The 16,938-nt window shown below is 28.7% G+C and overlaps 2 protein-coding genes across 8 annotated transcripts in view; both read left to right on the top strand.

Moving 5' to 3' along the window:
• LOC100266971 (sterol 3-beta-glucosyltransferase UGT80B1) overlaps positions 1-4,326 on the top strand; it is a 28,402-nt gene extending 24,076 nt beyond the window's left edge. For all 6 annotated transcript variants that reach the window (XM_010659495.3, XM_010659496.3, XM_059741229.1 and 3 more), the window contains 2 exons: positions 3,003-3,224; positions 4,038-4,326. In XM_010659495.3, coding sequence (XP_010657797.1) covers positions 3,003-3,224; positions 4,038-4,106 — 291 coding nt within the window. In that variant the 3' untranslated portion in view covers positions 4,107-4,326. The remainder of the gene's footprint in view (positions 1-3,002; positions 3,225-4,037) is intronic.
• A 4,547-nt stretch (positions 4,327-8,873) lies between these two features.
• On the top strand, positions 8,874-9,700 carry LOC100248011 (basic blue protein). Of its 2 annotated transcripts, XR_009467156.1 has the most exons (3): positions 8,874-9,140; positions 9,241-9,491; positions 9,549-9,700. XR_009467156.1 is itself a non-coding variant. In XM_002275951.5 (2 exons), exons 1-2 carry the CDS (start codon positions 8,969-8,971, stop codon positions 9,438-9,440), a joined length of 372 nt encoding a protein of 123 aa, XP_002275987.1. In that variant the 5' UTR covers positions 8,874-8,968; the 3' UTR covers positions 9,441-9,700. The 2 variants fall into 2 exon arrangements, 1 of the variants encoding a protein (XP_002275987.1); XM_002275951.5 differs by having other exon boundaries at positions 9,241-9,700.
• Positions 9,701-16,938: the final 7,238 nt, after the last annotated feature.

The raw sequence follows: 16,938 nt of genomic DNA on the forward strand, positions 1-16,938 counted from the left end.
GAGTTTGTGTATCTTGTATAAAATTTAGTAATATTTTCTGATTTTAAAACTAGAAAACAGAAAGTGTATCCAAATGGACACTACCTTATAAAATATGTTTATAATTAATTGAAAAGATCTTTTGAGTTTCTGATTAAAAAAAAAAGAAAGGAAACTACCTTATAAAGAAAATTGTAGAAGATCATGTAACAGATTTATACGCTGAAAGCTCCAAAAGTTAAGAAAATTATATTAGCTGAATTTAGATATGACAGATAAAAGTATAATAGAATTATCTAAAGAAGAAAATAAGATAAAGTGTAATCATAAAGGAACTTATCAAAAAAATAAATAAATATAGTGTAATAATAAAGGAAAGCATATTTTACATACTCCCAAAGAGTCCATAGAAAGTATTATAGTAGATCTTATAATAAATTAGGTAATAATTTAGAAGTGGATATTAAACAAGTAATTGTACCTTTATAGTAGATTAAAAAAATAGAGTTAGGAACCTAGATTATCTAAGAAACCAAATAGGTATGTATTTAGTGTACTTTTCTCATAGAAAAGAGTTAAGTGAATTATTGAGAAGTAGTAAGAGTAGATATGTATTTAGTGAACTTCTCTAAAAAGAAAGAGTTATGTGAATTATTGAGAAGACGAGAAAGTGTGATACTTACAAAAAAGTCTAACGGAAAAGCTAAAAATGGAAGTAGATGGTTTAAAAAGAGAAAGAGCAGAAGTGCACAAAAAGTTAGGAAAATTTTTGGTATGAGTAATAGATCCATAGGATATATAGAAAACCGTAAGAATGCTTACAAGAAAAAGAGGTTTGAAACTATCAAAATTAACACACTCAATCCACTTATACACCTTAACTCAGTACAATAGAACCTATTAAACAGAATAATATGATAATCTGACTTTTAATCCAAAGATCTGAAAAACTTTCAAAATTAGAAGAAAACTTGAAGTAATACAAAATAAAAATTCTTAACAAAGAAATTGCAAAGCTAACCTACCACTTGGAAAATTACTTCTTGAAAAAAACTTGAAAGGAAAAAGAAGAGCAGATTTCATTGAATATAAAAAAATGACTGCTTCCTCATCAAAATCCATTGATAAAGTTCACAATCAATCAAAGCACAGTCTTAGAAAAAATTTATTTTCAAAAAACAGAGAGCACTGAAGATTTGCTAAACAATGAAGATGATGCTCATGCCTATAGAGAGCAAGGCAATACTAAACTTAAAAATGTAAATATCTACAGAAAGGGATTTTAGGGTAAAATCAGAAAGCATATACACATTTTAGTCAAAGAACAATTAATTGCATAAATAAGACTGAAATATTAGACTTAATCATTATAGATGCAATTAGAGAAATTAGAAACCAAGATCTTCCATTAATTTATTTGGGAGCAATTTTGATAAGAATTTTAGGACTAACTAGAGCAGAAGTAGGAGAAAGATTTTTAGTGTACATATACGACGACAGATAGACTAACCATGAACAAGCATAAATAGCATTGACCAAAAGTAATCCAGAATCAAATGCCACAATATTAAGCTATATCCCAAATTTTACTATTAAAAGTGAATGGTTTATTAAGCTATTAAAATATGTATTACTACAAAAGGATATGAAATGAATAAAGACTTTGAAAATTTAATATTAAGTGCCTTCTTTATAAAAAGAAGTATTAAATAAATATAATATTATTTTAGATTATAATTTTACGAATTTATAAAATGTTTTAATAAAAAATTTGTACAAATGAAAAAGGGAAAGAAAATAGATTAGTAGATGTTAGAAGGATAAAGGTGGGACCTACCCATGGCGTACATGTCATAGAGTTCCATAAACCTACATAAAAAAGAGCATTGTTTTGTATATGCCTTTCAAATTTATTGCAATTGCCTTGTGCATATAGTTCAATTGTCTAGTACATATTGTACTTGCTTAAAAGTTATCTTTGATGTGTAATGAAGTGCAAATGAGATGAATTAAGGGTCTATTATACATGTCTTGTGGACAGGTATGACTAGTGTACCAAAAAAATAATATCTTGTATCTATCTTGTACGTCTAGTTTACTTGCCTTGTACATATAAAACAATTGTCTTGTGCATGACTTGTAATTTCATAAAATATGCTTTGGCATGCAACAAAGGTATAAATAAGATATATTAGAGTGCATTACATATGTAGTTTCATGGATGCGTATCTCATGCTCTATGGATTATTTGCAACAATATCCTATAGTATTATTATAATTATTTTCATTATTATCGTTGTTGTAGTTAATGAGTATGTTGTATCCTTGTAAAAGATGAACTAGACATTTAGGATATATATATATATATATATATATATATATTAATGGCCCTAAATGCATTACTGTTTATATTATTTTTAATAATAAATAATTATTTTCAAATAAAGATAATAATAATAATAATAATAATAATAATAATAATAATAATAATAATAATAATAATAAGAACATATTAAGCAATAAAAGTAATGGTAATAATTATAAAATAATAATTCTATTATTGTTATGAAAAATAGTAGTATTAATATTATAACATTCATAAATAATTATAGTAGAAAAGAATGAAATGAGCAAGTTGAATAAAGGAAAGAGACAAGATAAGGAAAGAGACAAAAAGAAGTGTATTTTTGTCTCATTTGTCATGGACTTCCTACCATTTTAAAATTTTGTATCCTTCTCCTTAATTTTAATGATTTAAAGACCCAACATAATTCTCCCATTGTAAATTATCTGTGAAGCATTGATATGGTCTTGTAAAAGGGGTGCAAAATTTACCTCCCTTTGCATGATCTGGTTTAAAACTTACAAGAAAAGATATACCACTTGATCTTATTAACTACAAGGCTAAGAAAGGTATGCACTGCTCTGTCATCTATTAAGCTTTAACCGGGTTGGACAAATTGCTTCTGGTCTTTCCTTGTCTCTGTTTGTTTGTGTCTCTCTTGATTAATTTTGGATGTCAGGTATTATGTCCATTTATGCTGGATCAGTTCTATTGGGCTGAGAGGATGTTCTGGCTTGGAGTTGCCCCAGAACCACTGAAAAGAAACCACTTGTTTCCAGACAAAAATGATGGCACAAGCATCAGGGAAGCTGCTGTTGTGTTATCAAGAGCCATAGATTATGCATTATCTCCTAAAGTGAAAGCACGTGCATCAGAAATAGCTGAGAGAATTTCTCTTGAGGTACTTGATATTCTTGGAGAATCTGGTGCATTTATTGTTGTAACACTTGTTTAGAAGCAGAATTTTTTTTGCCTTTTATGCTGTATAAGAGCATGTTTTAATTGGTGTAGATTTTCATACTACATATTTTTCTTTTTCCTTTTTTACTTGTCCTCTGTATTTTCAAATAATTGCTAATATGGGAAGTCTGAACACTTTTATTTGCCTGGAAGTTCCTCATCTTTTCCCTTGATGTTTCTCTCATATGATTTCTTAGTAGGTTTTTTTGTCTCTGGATAACGTTAGTCTCTGTGTCTTTTAAAAGCATTGCCAGCACTTATCTTTTGTTACATTTTTGTGGAATTGGTAACTTTTCTGGAATCTGCTCTAGGAAGAGATTTTTGTCTTCAGTTTAAAATGTTCATCGGTGGAACTCAGCAATCTGCATTAGGTATGGTGCCAGTCCAGCTTTGAACCAGTCCAGTAGGCAGTGTGCTTTGGCTTAGCAGACGTGATAGGAACTTATGTTTCATAATATGTACTTGTAGTTTTCATTGTTTGAAATTTTGAGTACAGCAAGTTTAACCCAAAGTTGATGGTCAAATATTGTACTGTATCTTCTACCTTGCCTATGCTGCTGTAAGATCAAACCCCATCTTCAATTAATTTCTTTTCAACCCTTCTGATGAAATTCTGGGCCAAATAATTAACAATCAAATTTTATTTGGCTGTTGAATTGTGAGTGTGTTGGTGTAGATGGTTAATAAACTGATTTGCTGGATGATACTGCTAAAATTACATTCTAGTGCTGACTGTTTATGCTTTAATTTTCAGGATGGAGTATCAGAAGCAGTGAAGATCCTGAAGGAAGAGATTACTTGTAAAAATTCTACAAACTCCTAGCACTTTTGGCCTTTTGATCTTCATTTCATATTAAGCCATTGACTAGTTGTGAACCCCATGAATATACATAAAACTTTCTGTTATAAATTATAACTAGGAATTGTATGAAATCATATAAAACTTAGGTGAAAGAAAAACCAGTAAGAAATTGATGTAACTTCAGAGAAAATAGCTTGTCTTATGTCTAGTCAACTAAAATTCAGATAATATTATACTCCAAAAATAAGGATAAATTAGAGGGCAGGAAGACAAATTACAGAATTTGGTGGAAGGTGGAACTGTTATGAACTGGATTGAAGTCTGGAAATGATAGTTTGCTTTCAAACTAACTTTACTAATTCAATATTAATCTTCAACCTGTAAATTCTTATTGTAAACACTTACTATAACTTTCCAAAATGGAAAAAGAAAAAATTGGAAGTTCAGTTGATGCTTTACTTTATCAGCTATGAGAGCTTATGTGTTTGTGGATGGTATAAATAAGATGATGTTCTAAGATTTTACAATGCTCTGTTGATTGTTGCTCTTGAGATTTGGCTTGAATAGTAAAGGAGGATTCACATTCCTAGAAACATTGAAGTGAAAAATGAAAACATTTACCTCTGAAGGAGAAAAGAAATTTGAAAATCCTATATTTTTGTTAGTAAAGATTTGGAGCCTTGAAAAGTTTATTTTTTAGGTAAGAAAGGTGAGAAGCAAACAAAGGAAGCAAGGAAAAGAAAACTGGAAAATTTACATGTTCCTTTGAAAAGAAAAGGTTAAAGGTTTGCAATACTTTCTTTTTCTTTTTCTTTTTTCCTCTTTTAAAGAAAAAAAAATTAAGAGTGAAACACCTTTTTGAGAAAGCTTTGTAGAAAAAGGTTATGTATAAACACCTTTTTAATAAATAATTTAAGTTAAATTGTGTATGAATTGACATTGATTTATGCCTATAAAAAAAAATGAATTGACATTGATTTATGTTGATATGATTTTAATCTGTTAAACTTATTAATATGATTATAACCCATTAACACAATTATAATTTGATTAATTCAATTTAAAATGTATAATTTTTTAATTTTTTTTAACTTTTAAGTCTTAATTTTTTAAAAATCATAATTAATTTAATTATTTAATTTTAATTATAATATAGGAAGTAAATTAAAATTATAATTCTACACTTATTCATTATTTTATTTGATGTTTTAATTATAAAACATTTTTAATTTTGATAATGAAATATATAAAATTTAACTTTCTGGATATACTTTTTGTTTTCTATTTTTAAAAATAAAAAATGGTAATAACTTCTGTATAAAATACAATAACTCTTCAAAACTTATCTTAAAAAGATTAATGAATTTTAAAAACTATTTAAAAAATTAAAGTATTAAAAAAAATTCTTAGTGATATTTAGTTATTTAATTAAAAATATTTTTAAATTTTTATAATTTTTAAATATATAAAATTAATAAATTTGTATAGGTTAAATGAATTGGTTGTATAAGATGTATTTTGAGTCAAAACCTAAGGATTTAGTGGAAATAGGCCCACCCATAAGACAGTATTCACATGGTTCACATGGTTGATGGTGCAGATTGAAGCTACCAGTAGAAGTGTAGTGGAAGTGGACCTAGCCCATAATGGTTGTCATCATCATTAAATTTCATTTGACCTAGCAATGTTCTGGTGGGCCCATAATAAGCCTGCCTACATTTGAATTGGGTCCGAGCCTGACCCATTTGTCTGGGTCAATTTAAGACCAATGCATGAATCTGATTATTTACTATAATGGTAACATTAATGGAACCCTACCTAAGCCCAACTTATCTCAAACCTTTTAGGGTCAATCTTTGCAACCCAAAAGCATCCTTGGGTTTAGATTGATACTTTAATAATAATATTAACATTAATGTGCTTGTTTTGAAAAATATTATGTTGGTTTCTTCTTTTGATTCAAATCCTAAAAGGGTTCTATTTTTATTTTATTTTTGTATTTTTTTTAATAATAGAAAGACCAAGTTATGATTCTTAAACTAACGTAAAGAGTAGAACTCTCGATCTTCATCATTGAAAGTGTGTGAAAAATGTAGATTGTTGGGTGAATGTATAAAGAATAAGAGTAGATATAAGAAGTGAAATTAAGATACGAGTAAATGAGATCAATATACTAAGCAATAAGCATAAACAATGAACACAAAGTAATAAAACCTAAATGCACACACGACGTGATTTGATTGATCATACATTTTGGTAGGTATGATTTTAGTATTTTAATGGGACCCTTAATTTAAGTTCGGGGTTTTTATTTTTAATAAATATTAAGAGTAATAGATTTTATGAAGGAGATTTTAGAAATTAATTCATAAATATAATAGAAGAGCTTCTAGCCATGTGATGCTTTGAATAGAATTTTTTTTTTGAAAGAAAAAGTGTTACCAAAAAATTAGTACTCAACCAAATGACATATTCACCTATTACCAAAAATACTATAAACTATATCAAAAAAAAAAAAAAAAATCTTAAAAACAAGTTATGCCAAGTAACAAAACATGATTTCACGATAAATTTTTAATAGTACTACGACGTTTGAATGATTTTTTTTGCAAAATTTATAAAACATATTAAGTAATCATGGTGATGCAAGATGTTAGGCAAGTGTAATTAATTTAGATTGTAACCTTAACCCTACAACGTATATCAAGCCGATCTTACATATGACACTAAAATTCTACTTTATAAGTATCCCTTTTTGACCTTACATATAGATTTGACAAACTAAGAAAATAAACATATCGTAAAGCAAAACTAAACTTTGATACCATATCGGATTTAAACTTTTCTTGAATCAAGACTCTGATACCACATTAAATTGTCAATTAATTTTAAAACTAATTATTAGGTAATAATTCAATATATAATACATATCTAAGTTAATTTAGAGTAAAAAATCTAATGTAAAAGGGTATTTTCTGTGATATCGAAAGATTACTTTCTAGAATCATATGATGATAGATGATAATGGACTAAAAGTATTCACATGACTATCCTTAGTCTTTGACAATGATCTCATCTTTTCGTATATAGATCTCATGTGTTCATACTTGGTCTATGTAATTCATTTCTCCCTGCCTTTATAATATGCAAATGAAAACCTCAAAAGTAGTGATTCTTATCCTGACAAACAGGGGAAAAATTGGCCCAGATGAACCGTAGGTGTTGATGAGGTTGGTAGGTGAAGATGGATCCATTTGGTGAGTCAGGACACAGGAGATGTGGTATGGTAATAATTCAAAAGCGATTGAATTTGAATATTTTCTGGTAGTGGAGGCATTTCATAATGTCATATTTAATCAAAAAGCAAGACAGACTGAGCATTCAGTCTTTGGCATTGCTTACAAACCTACCAGACCCATTGACTCTAAGTAGTCCAACTTCATAATGAATTGGGTGTGGTGGGGGTTGTTGGTCTACTTTAATTTTTTTGGCCTTCACTTTCTTACTATTCCACCTTCCATTAATTTGTTAGGTTTCACCCCCATGTTAGCTACAAACACACAACCCCAGGTAAAAATAATAATAATAATAATAAATAAATAATAAATAAAAAATTCTTGGTGATTTCATTTCAATCTATAATGGTCACATTTACAAGTAGGTTTATTCTCTTTTGATTCTTTACTTGCTATCCTCTTCTTTTTTTTTTTTCTTTTTTTTTTTTCACATTTATAGTGCTTTTATCAATATTTCTATTGAAAATATTTATAATGAAAGTGCTTTTTATAAAAGTGTTTTTAAGATAATCATTTATAAAGTATTTCTTCCAAAAATATAATAAGTAATTTTCTTACATTATAAATGATTTTTCAGATTTTTAAAATATTTCCTAAATTTGGTTAAATATTTATTTATTTTTAAAATACTTTCAGATAAAAAACATTTTCTAAAATCACTATAAAATAGACTCTTAAGTTGTTCAATTTTCATGACATTTGTAGTCAACTTTGTAATTTGTAATAATTTTATTATATCAAGACTTGTTTTATGCTCATAGTACAAAATATTTTTAGTAAATTTAAATATAAATATATTTTGAAGAAGAGTTTACTAATTGAGGTCCTCTACTTCAATAATTTTTTTTTTAATATTATTGTTTAAAAAAATATTTGAGTTTTTTTAGCCTCTGAAATACCATGAAGAAAAGAATATAAAAAGCACCAGAGAAATAAAATGATTCAATTAATAATAGAAAAAAAAAGTAAAATAAAATGTAATGAAAATGATGTAAAAACTTATATGGGTCTCCTTCTTTTTGTCTTTATGAAATAATAAAAATAAATAAAAAATTATTAATTTTAAATATGGATTTTATAATCTAGTTAGTAATCCTAGATTTGACCATTACCATGCAAAAATCCATAATTGAATTTTCTCAATTTTCTTACCTCAAAATGCATTAGGAAGGATGACTTTGTGTCACTCTTAAATCTTTATGGAAAATAAATTTTACAAAAATGTTTGCTTTAATATTTTTATTAGAAATATTTTTACCAAGAATCTCTTCAGATGTAAATTACAAAGACTCTTTTCATAATTTTTTGATGTGCATTATATATTTCCTTGTGTGGGAAAATATTAAATAGGAAATCCCCCAAAAGTCTTCCTGCAATAATCACAAGCATGCCAAGATCCTTGGCTATCATATATTATCTTGAAACATATGGGTCCACATTATTTAGTGTCCACACCCTCCCACCAACCCTTATAAAAAGGCCACTTTGGTCTGTAAGGTTCCACATTACAACTTCCCATTTCACTGCTTTCTCTCTGTGTCATCATCCTTTCTTGTTTGTTTGTTTGTTTGTTTGTTTCCCTAGAAAATGGCTGTGGGAAGAGGCAGTGCAGTTGTGGCCATAGTTCTGGTGCTGTGCCTTGTGCTTCCATGTGACATGGTTGATGCAGCCACCTTCACTGTTGGTGGTGCCAGCGGCTGGGCCTTCAATGCTGTTGGCTGGCCTAAGGGAAAGCGTTTCAAGGCTGGTGATGTGCTTGGTAAGTCTTTTACTCTTAAACCTAATCTTTTTAGGTGAAATTTTAATAATTTACGAAAAATTACAGGATAGGAAATTATACCTATGTGTTTATTATGCAGTGTTCAACTATAGCCCTTCGGCTCACAATGTGGTGGCGGTGAACAAGGCCGGGTACAATGGGTGCACCACCCCTCGAGGTTCCAAGGTGTATCAGACAGGGAAAGATCAGATCAAGCTGGTGAAGGGGGCCAACTATTTCCTCTGCAATTTTCCTGGGCATTGCCAATCTGGAATGAAGATAGCAGTAACTGCTACTTAATATATACATATATATGAAGCAAATAATATGGAGTTGCATCTCCTTCTACATCTACTTAATATATACATATATATGAAGCAAATAATATGGAGTTGCATCTCCTTCTACATATATATTGATTCTATCATCATAATACAAGAGGCCTTGTGCTAGTTTTTAATATTTGTACGTGCGGTTCAACCTTAGCTAGCTAGCTCAAGTGAGAAGTGACTTTTCAGTATCTTTAATATCATAAATAAAGTTGCAGTTGGTTGACAATATATGGGTTGTTGCATTAACTTTTTGTTTTGAGGATGCCCTCTCTTTTTCTTTTGCTTTTTCCCTTTTTCCTTTTTAATGTCAAAAATTTTGAAAGAGAGAAAATGAAAAATAAAAAATAAAAAATCATTGAGAGTGAAGTTATATTCTTGAGATATAAAATGGGCTTGAAAGATTACCAAAAAGGAAAAAAATTAAGTAGTTAACTCAATGATCAGACTTTCACATGGTTGAAGGGGTGCTTAGTTGATCCCATGTTTCAAATAAAGATGATTTTCTTTCCCCACCTTTTAGGGGTAGCTGCTCCTGGGCCTTAGTTGACTCAGTCATAGGGACAAAAGAAAATTAAGTGTAATTGTGAATTGTGTGACCTTATAAGTGGGTAGGTAATACATCAAATCAAAGAGAAATGATTCCATAGGGAAAGTAGTTTTTCCTATGGTAAATCTCTGCATGTAAACTTCTCAATCTGTCAAACAAAAAACATGAAATTTATAATATATTTTAAAAATTGTTTTGGTATTAAATCAACAATTTAAAAAAGAATATATTAAAATAGGCCAAAACAATCCATTTTGAAATATTTATTTATGATATAGTAATAAAAATTCTTTTAATTTTTGGATTATGTGTTGTTATTGACTACCATTATGGCTTTTATACAAGTTAAAAAGAATCAAAAGAATTGGTGAATTTATATAACAATATTCATTTTGTGGTCCAAATTTTATTTCAACAACCCATGATTATAATCATGACTTGAGAAAGTATAAATGCATCTGCCAAAACTCTTTTTTTGTATTCACTCTTTTAGTGAAAATTTTAAGATACAAATATCTTTTACTGAAATCCCCAAAGTACTGTTCAACACAAAAATACAGATATTTTTCCTCTTCTTCCTTCATTCTTCTTTGGTCGGTAATTTCTTTAACCCTAATAAAATTTAGTGAAAAAAGTTGTGTTTCTCACAAATAGAAAAACAAATAATTATATACAATAATGTTACAAGTGAAAATATATGGTTTTTATACATTTATTTTTTTCATTTCTTCTCACATTTTTGGGGTTGGAGGAAAAGGTCTTTATTGTTATCATTTTTCATGTATGTCCTCACTCGATGACAAAACTTGTTTTTTATTTATAAAAAATTGATTTTTAAATATACAACAAAACAATGGTAATGAGGAGCAAAAAATAAAAGAACATTCATAGTAGAGCATGCATATCAAAGGAATCAAACAAGGAAGGAAGGAAGAGAATGTACCTCAATAATGCCTAAAACAGGGCAAGGCTCTTACATAGGAAAGAAAAAGTTAGTTTGCAAGCAAAATAAGGGATATAATATCAAAACAAGAGCCACCCAAAATGTACAAGATTTACACAATCAAAATTAAGACTCAAAGATGGTTAAAATAGTATCAAAGTGGACTAACATACACTAAACATACAAAGAGGCTAGAATAGTACAATAAAAAGGTAGTCATAAAATAAATCTGAATAAAAAAACTTAAAAAGGATGATCATACTATAGGGGAAGCTTGTTTAACATGTATAAGATGTATAAATTACAAATTAAGAGTCATAAAAGGTTAAAACCATGCCGAAATGGACTAATTGAATAAGTTATTCAAATAATATAGAAACATGATATAAAATAAGCATTTACAAAATAAATTTAAATAAAATGATTAGAGATGAGATAAAAAAAAATTCCATATAATATTTGAAGTGTCTAGAACATAACCCTACCCAAAAGCTTAAGGGGCTCAAGCATGCACCAAATAGTCTAAATTTCAAAGAATATCTCCTAACTCGAAATTAGGTTAGCACAACAAGCATACAAAGATTGAATTAATTCACAAGGATAATAAGTTATTTTTTAGTGAGACCAAAGCCTCTAAGCTTATTAAAGAAGTATGGAATATAGAAAAAATATCAAAATTAATTAAAAACCTAAGAACTAGGATTGATTTATAAAAAATATTTCAAAGGCTAGAAATAAGGTAAAAGCTAGACATTTGGAAAGACTGATTTATTCAATAAGCTTGGAGAAAGAGTTTTTTACAAAACAAAAATTATTTGATACATTCAAGAAATCTAAAACACATTACAAGCCTTAAAAATATTTTAGAATAGATCAAAAGGTCCATATTTATAAAAACATTTTGAAGGTAAAAAACAATATAACAAACAAGCAAATTTCATAAATCAAAGAATGTGGGCTATAAGCTCAAATTGTTTTTCATGGACTAATCTACATCTCAACCCTCTAATGAACATGAGAAAAGGGTTCATAGGGGCTAAAGATGATCTCATTAACTTACGATTTGCAAGATTAATCCATATTTTCAAAATCAAGAAAATCCGAAAATTAAAAGTTAAAAAGAAAATGAGTGATATAGGCTAAGGAAGTGAGTTTAGTTCCTCTTTAGGGTTTTAAGCCTCAAAATGAGTAGAATTTAAACTCACAAAAGACATGGAAGGCTAAATTAACTCTCAAGTTTGGAGAAAAGTGCTAAATGAACATGAAAATATCCATGGAGAGGTATGTTCCCATGTGAAATCAAGTCATGTATGCCAAAAACTAGTGGCAACCATTATTGGCCTTAAAATGTCTATAATATTAAGCCTTAAATAACTATGAGAAGGGATTCAAAAGGGCCAAAAATGGTCCTTTAAAACTCAGTTTAGAAAACCTTTCAAAAATGATGAAAATAATGCAGGCAACTATCAACTTTCTCAAGCACAATGACAAGACCAAAGCCTAGGGTAAAAGGATTGACCTTTGGCCAAGAAATTAACTATTGAAATATGCTTGAAAATCAACCAAAAAGGGTTTGAAAGAGGGTTTTATAACCATATTTGCAAAGAAAACCAAAAAAAAAAAAGGCTTTTTAAAGCCTTTTTCCACATAAAATCTCTTTGACAAAGAATCAAACACTTCGTGGATCTCAAATTTTATTTTAAAATCAGTAACAAAACGTTCAAAAATCATTAAAATAAAGGAGAAAAACAAAATCCCCCAAAATATGAATCTAAAGAAAATCAAGGATTTCAAATCCAAATAAGTCTCGTATCATGTTTTAACCAATGAGCTTCAAAAAGAACAAAACCAAATTAAGTAAGGCTTCAAAAACTACTAAGCAACAATGAAATTAAGAGATCAAACATTTCATCAAGCAATCATGATGGACAAAAATAAGAAAATAAGAATAAAATCTATAGATGAAGAACAAATATCCAACAAGCAAGACTTCAAAAACTACTAAGCAACAATGAAATCAAGAGATCAAACATTTCATCAAGCAATCAAGATGAACAAAGCGAAGAAAAGAAAAAGAAAATCTATAGATAAAGAACAAATACCTAACAAGTAAGTGTGTGGCTTTTCAATATCCACACCCAATACACATATCATCTAAAAAATCAAAAGAAAATGAAAATAAATTGAAAAAACAAGGAAAAATTGAAATTAAAATGAGCTTACCAAGATAACTCCTCACAAGTGAAAACACTTATCTTTTAGCAAGCTTACGATCCTCTTACAAGCCAAGTATTCTTCCAAGCTATCCCTTTTTTTCTATTGGTCTTTGTAATTTAACAAAGTTTTCCTTTCACAATGCAAGAGAGAATCACCCTAAAAATGAGCCCCAAGACCCATTTTTATAGGACAAGGAATGGCAGAGATCTTGACACTTGTCACCATCTCCACTAAGTCCTAAATTCACTTAAAACTCTCTTAAATGAAATCCAAACCCAAAGAGACAATAACCTAGAGTTAAATCTCTAAAAAAATGCTAAAAAAATGCTAAGAACCTCCAAAGAAGGGAAAAAAAATAAGGCCTAAAAAGGAGCTCAAATGGGGCTAAAATAGGCAAAGCTTGATCAATCAATCGAGGAACTAGTTGAATTGGTTACCAATTGGTTGAACCAGTTGCCTTGTCTAATTAAGGACTGGTTGAACCATTAGGACAACCTAGAACAAGCCAAAAACAAGTTTTAGGTCATAAAAAAAAAACTTGAATGAGCTCTGATCACTCTAAAACTTTGAAAAACCTAGGTTGTCTCTAAAGTGATGCCATAAATCCAAAAATTCCCTTTCAAAAGATCTCCAAAAGTGACCCAAGATTCAGTGATAAAGCCAACTAATAGATGGACCACCAAGGAGTACAAAAAAAAAAAAAACACAAGGGGAATCCTATGCATGTACTATGCGAAGAAGTGAAGTGAGGGGTGTCGAGTATAATCAAAAGCATGCTTTATGAGGACAAAATGGAGGGTCTACACCAAGGTCGAACTTTTTTTAGTTTTTCATCAATGTGCTTCTTGACATTTCAATAATGTTTGGAAATGTACATCTAAACACACTTACAGGTATATGATATTGTACAACTAGACATTCCTAGGATGTCTAACACTGTATTAAGTCTTCTAAGTCCATACACCATGGGCTACTTTTTTTTTTCTTCATTTATATTGAAGTTTTTCATGATTTTTCTCTTCTAGATCACTTTTATATTCTTCTTAATTGTTTTTCAACCATTTTTACAAGTTTATTTTTTTAAAATAATATATGAATAAGCCCTAAAAGATATTCATGTTGTATGTTATATGGATTCAAACAAAATGTATAAAAAAAATTCAAATTAGCTATGAATTTGCCTATAGTAGTTTTCTGGTATTCAATAAGCTTCAAACAAGATGATTTGTAGTTAGGGTTTGTGGTTGGGAACAAATATGTTGGAAGAAAAAGAAAGAAGAAGATGAGTTTATGGAGAGATTAACGAGAAGGCCGTTTTAGGTATTTTGCAAGGTGGATGCATTAATAAGTTTTTAGTTTTTAGGTAGATATGTAAATAATATGGATACAAAGAGAGTTTTGGTGGATGCATCTATAGTTTCCGTTTTTGAATGTATCCCATATCCCACATTGATGTAAGCCTATAATGCTATTATTCATTCAAATCATTACTCAAACACATGCCACTTTCCCCTTAAATTCCTTCTTTCCTTTTACACAATCATCACATTAGTTTTTAAAATTATTATTACTGTTTTTATTTTCATTTTTATATAATTCCGATATATATAAACAAATGAGGATTTTTTACACAAATTATTTGGTTATTTGGGTACCTTAATTTGTGTGTAGTTTATTTATATTTTTTTTCTATATTAAAACAAATGAGGATTTTTTACACAAATTATTTAGTTATTTGGATATCTTAATTTATGTAGTTTATTTGCTTATCTACTAGAATTCTTGCATCTAGCATAGCTAAGATTGAGAAATGAACAATGATAATTTATCAATTAATATATATATATATATATATATATATATATATATAGAGAGAGAGAGAGAGAGAAGGTTGATATATTTTTTCTATATTAAAACAAATGAGGATTTTTTACACAAATTATTTAGTTATTTGGATATCTTAATTTATGTAGTTTATTTGCTTATCTACTAGAATTCTTGCATCTAGCACAGCTAAGATTGAGAAATGAACAATGATAATTTATCAATTAATATATATATATATATATATATATATATATATATATATATATATATAGAGAGAGAGAGAGAGAGAGAGAGAGAGAGAGAGAGAGAAGGTTGATATATTTTTTCTATATTAAAACAAATGAGGATTTTTTACACAAATTATTTAGTTATTTGGATATCTTAATTTATGTAGTTTATTTGCTTATCTACTAGAATTCTTGCATCTAGCATAGCTAAGATTGAGAAATGAACAATGATAATTTATCAATTAATTTATATATATATATATATATATATATATATATATAGAGAGAGAGAGAGAGAGAGAGAGAGAGAGAGAGAGAGAGAGAGAGAGAGAGAGAAGGTTGATATATTTTTTCTATATTAAAACAAATGAGGATTTTTTACACAAATTATTTGGTTATTTGGGTACCTTAATTTGTGTGTAGTTTATTTGCTTATCTATGGGAATTTTTGCATCTAGCATAGCTAAGATTGAGAAATGAAATAATTTATCAATTAAATCAAAGGTCTAAAGGTGAAAGTGGAAGATGATGAACTATAAGTTTCACATAAGCCTTTTAAGACTCTAGTTTCATAACTAATAAATGGTTAAAATAATTTAAAATATATAAAAATTGAATAGAATAACATAAATGACAAACTTTATAATAGATCAATTAATTACGAAAAATAATACTGATAGTTTCACACTTTCACTTAATTCTTAAAAACTCGTAAGTATGATTAAAAAATATATTAAGTTCTCACCCCTTTATTATCTTTATTATCTAATGCATCCTTAGTAAAAAAAATTTATACCATCAATTAATTCCTCTTATTTAATTAGTATCAAGTTACCTTATTGTCTTTGTCTTTACTCACACTTTTATCTAACATATATTAAAATTTGGGTGTAAACTATCATTAGTGATTAAGTTTAAGTATTTTTTTTATAACTTTAATTTTATTATACTTGCAAACTTATTATGCAGTTTTTTAGAATGGAGAAAACCTATATTGATCAATGGTATTGTAGACCCTCTTTTTCCTCGTAGCACATATTATTGCATACTTGTTTCCCTCACCTTGTACTTTCTTGTAGTACACACGTAGGATCCTCGTTTGCTTAGTTGTTTATTGCACTCCGTAGTGGTCCACAGGTTAGTTTGTCATTAACTCTTGGGCCATTTTTAAAGACTTTTTGATCCCTAGCATGATTTTAGTTGTCCTCTAGATTCTCCTAAAATTTCAGCCATTTTTAGAGCTCAATTGGACTCTTTTCGATGACCTAAGAACCTTTTAGGGTCCAACTAGTTCCCATTGACCGGTTCATTGTGTTTTTGTTGTTTTAAGCCCATTTCAACTCAGATTTGAGCACCTTTTTTTTTTTTTTTTTTGTTGGTTTCCTTTCATTCCCAAGTGTTTTTTGGTTTTAATTTTTGTTTAAGTGGGTTTTTGGTTGATTTGAGTATAGGGTGAGATGATGACAATAGTCCAAATCTTAGCCTTCCTTTGCCTTATAAAAGGGGGTTTGGTAGGTTGTTTGTAAGGACTTTTTGGGGGTTTTTGGAGGAGGGACTACTGAAATTTTCAGTGGAGGAAGACTTTGGAAATTTTGAAGATCTTTTTTCTTGGAGGAGAAGAAATGCTTGCTTGAAGCTAAGAAAATCTTGCTTAAGTGGAGAATTCTTGGGAAGATCGCTTAGATTTTGTGTTTTCCTTTTCATT

This window comes from Vitis vinifera, chromosome 12 (assembly GCF_030704535.1).
Source record: "Vitis vinifera cultivar Pinot Noir 40024 chromosome 12, ASM3070453v1".
NCBI lineage: Eukaryota > Viridiplantae > Streptophyta > Magnoliopsida > Vitales > Vitaceae > Vitis > Vitis vinifera.

Coding starts and splice junctions, on each gene's coding strand:
- LOC100248011 (XM_002275951.5), top strand. CDS start 8,969: ATGGCTGTGGGAAGAGGCAGTGCAGTTGTGGCCATAGTTCTGGTGCTG. Junction 9,141..9,240: donor CAAGGCTGGTGATGTGCTTG/GTAAGTCTTTTA, acceptor TTTATTATGCAG/TGTTCAACTATAGCCCTTCG.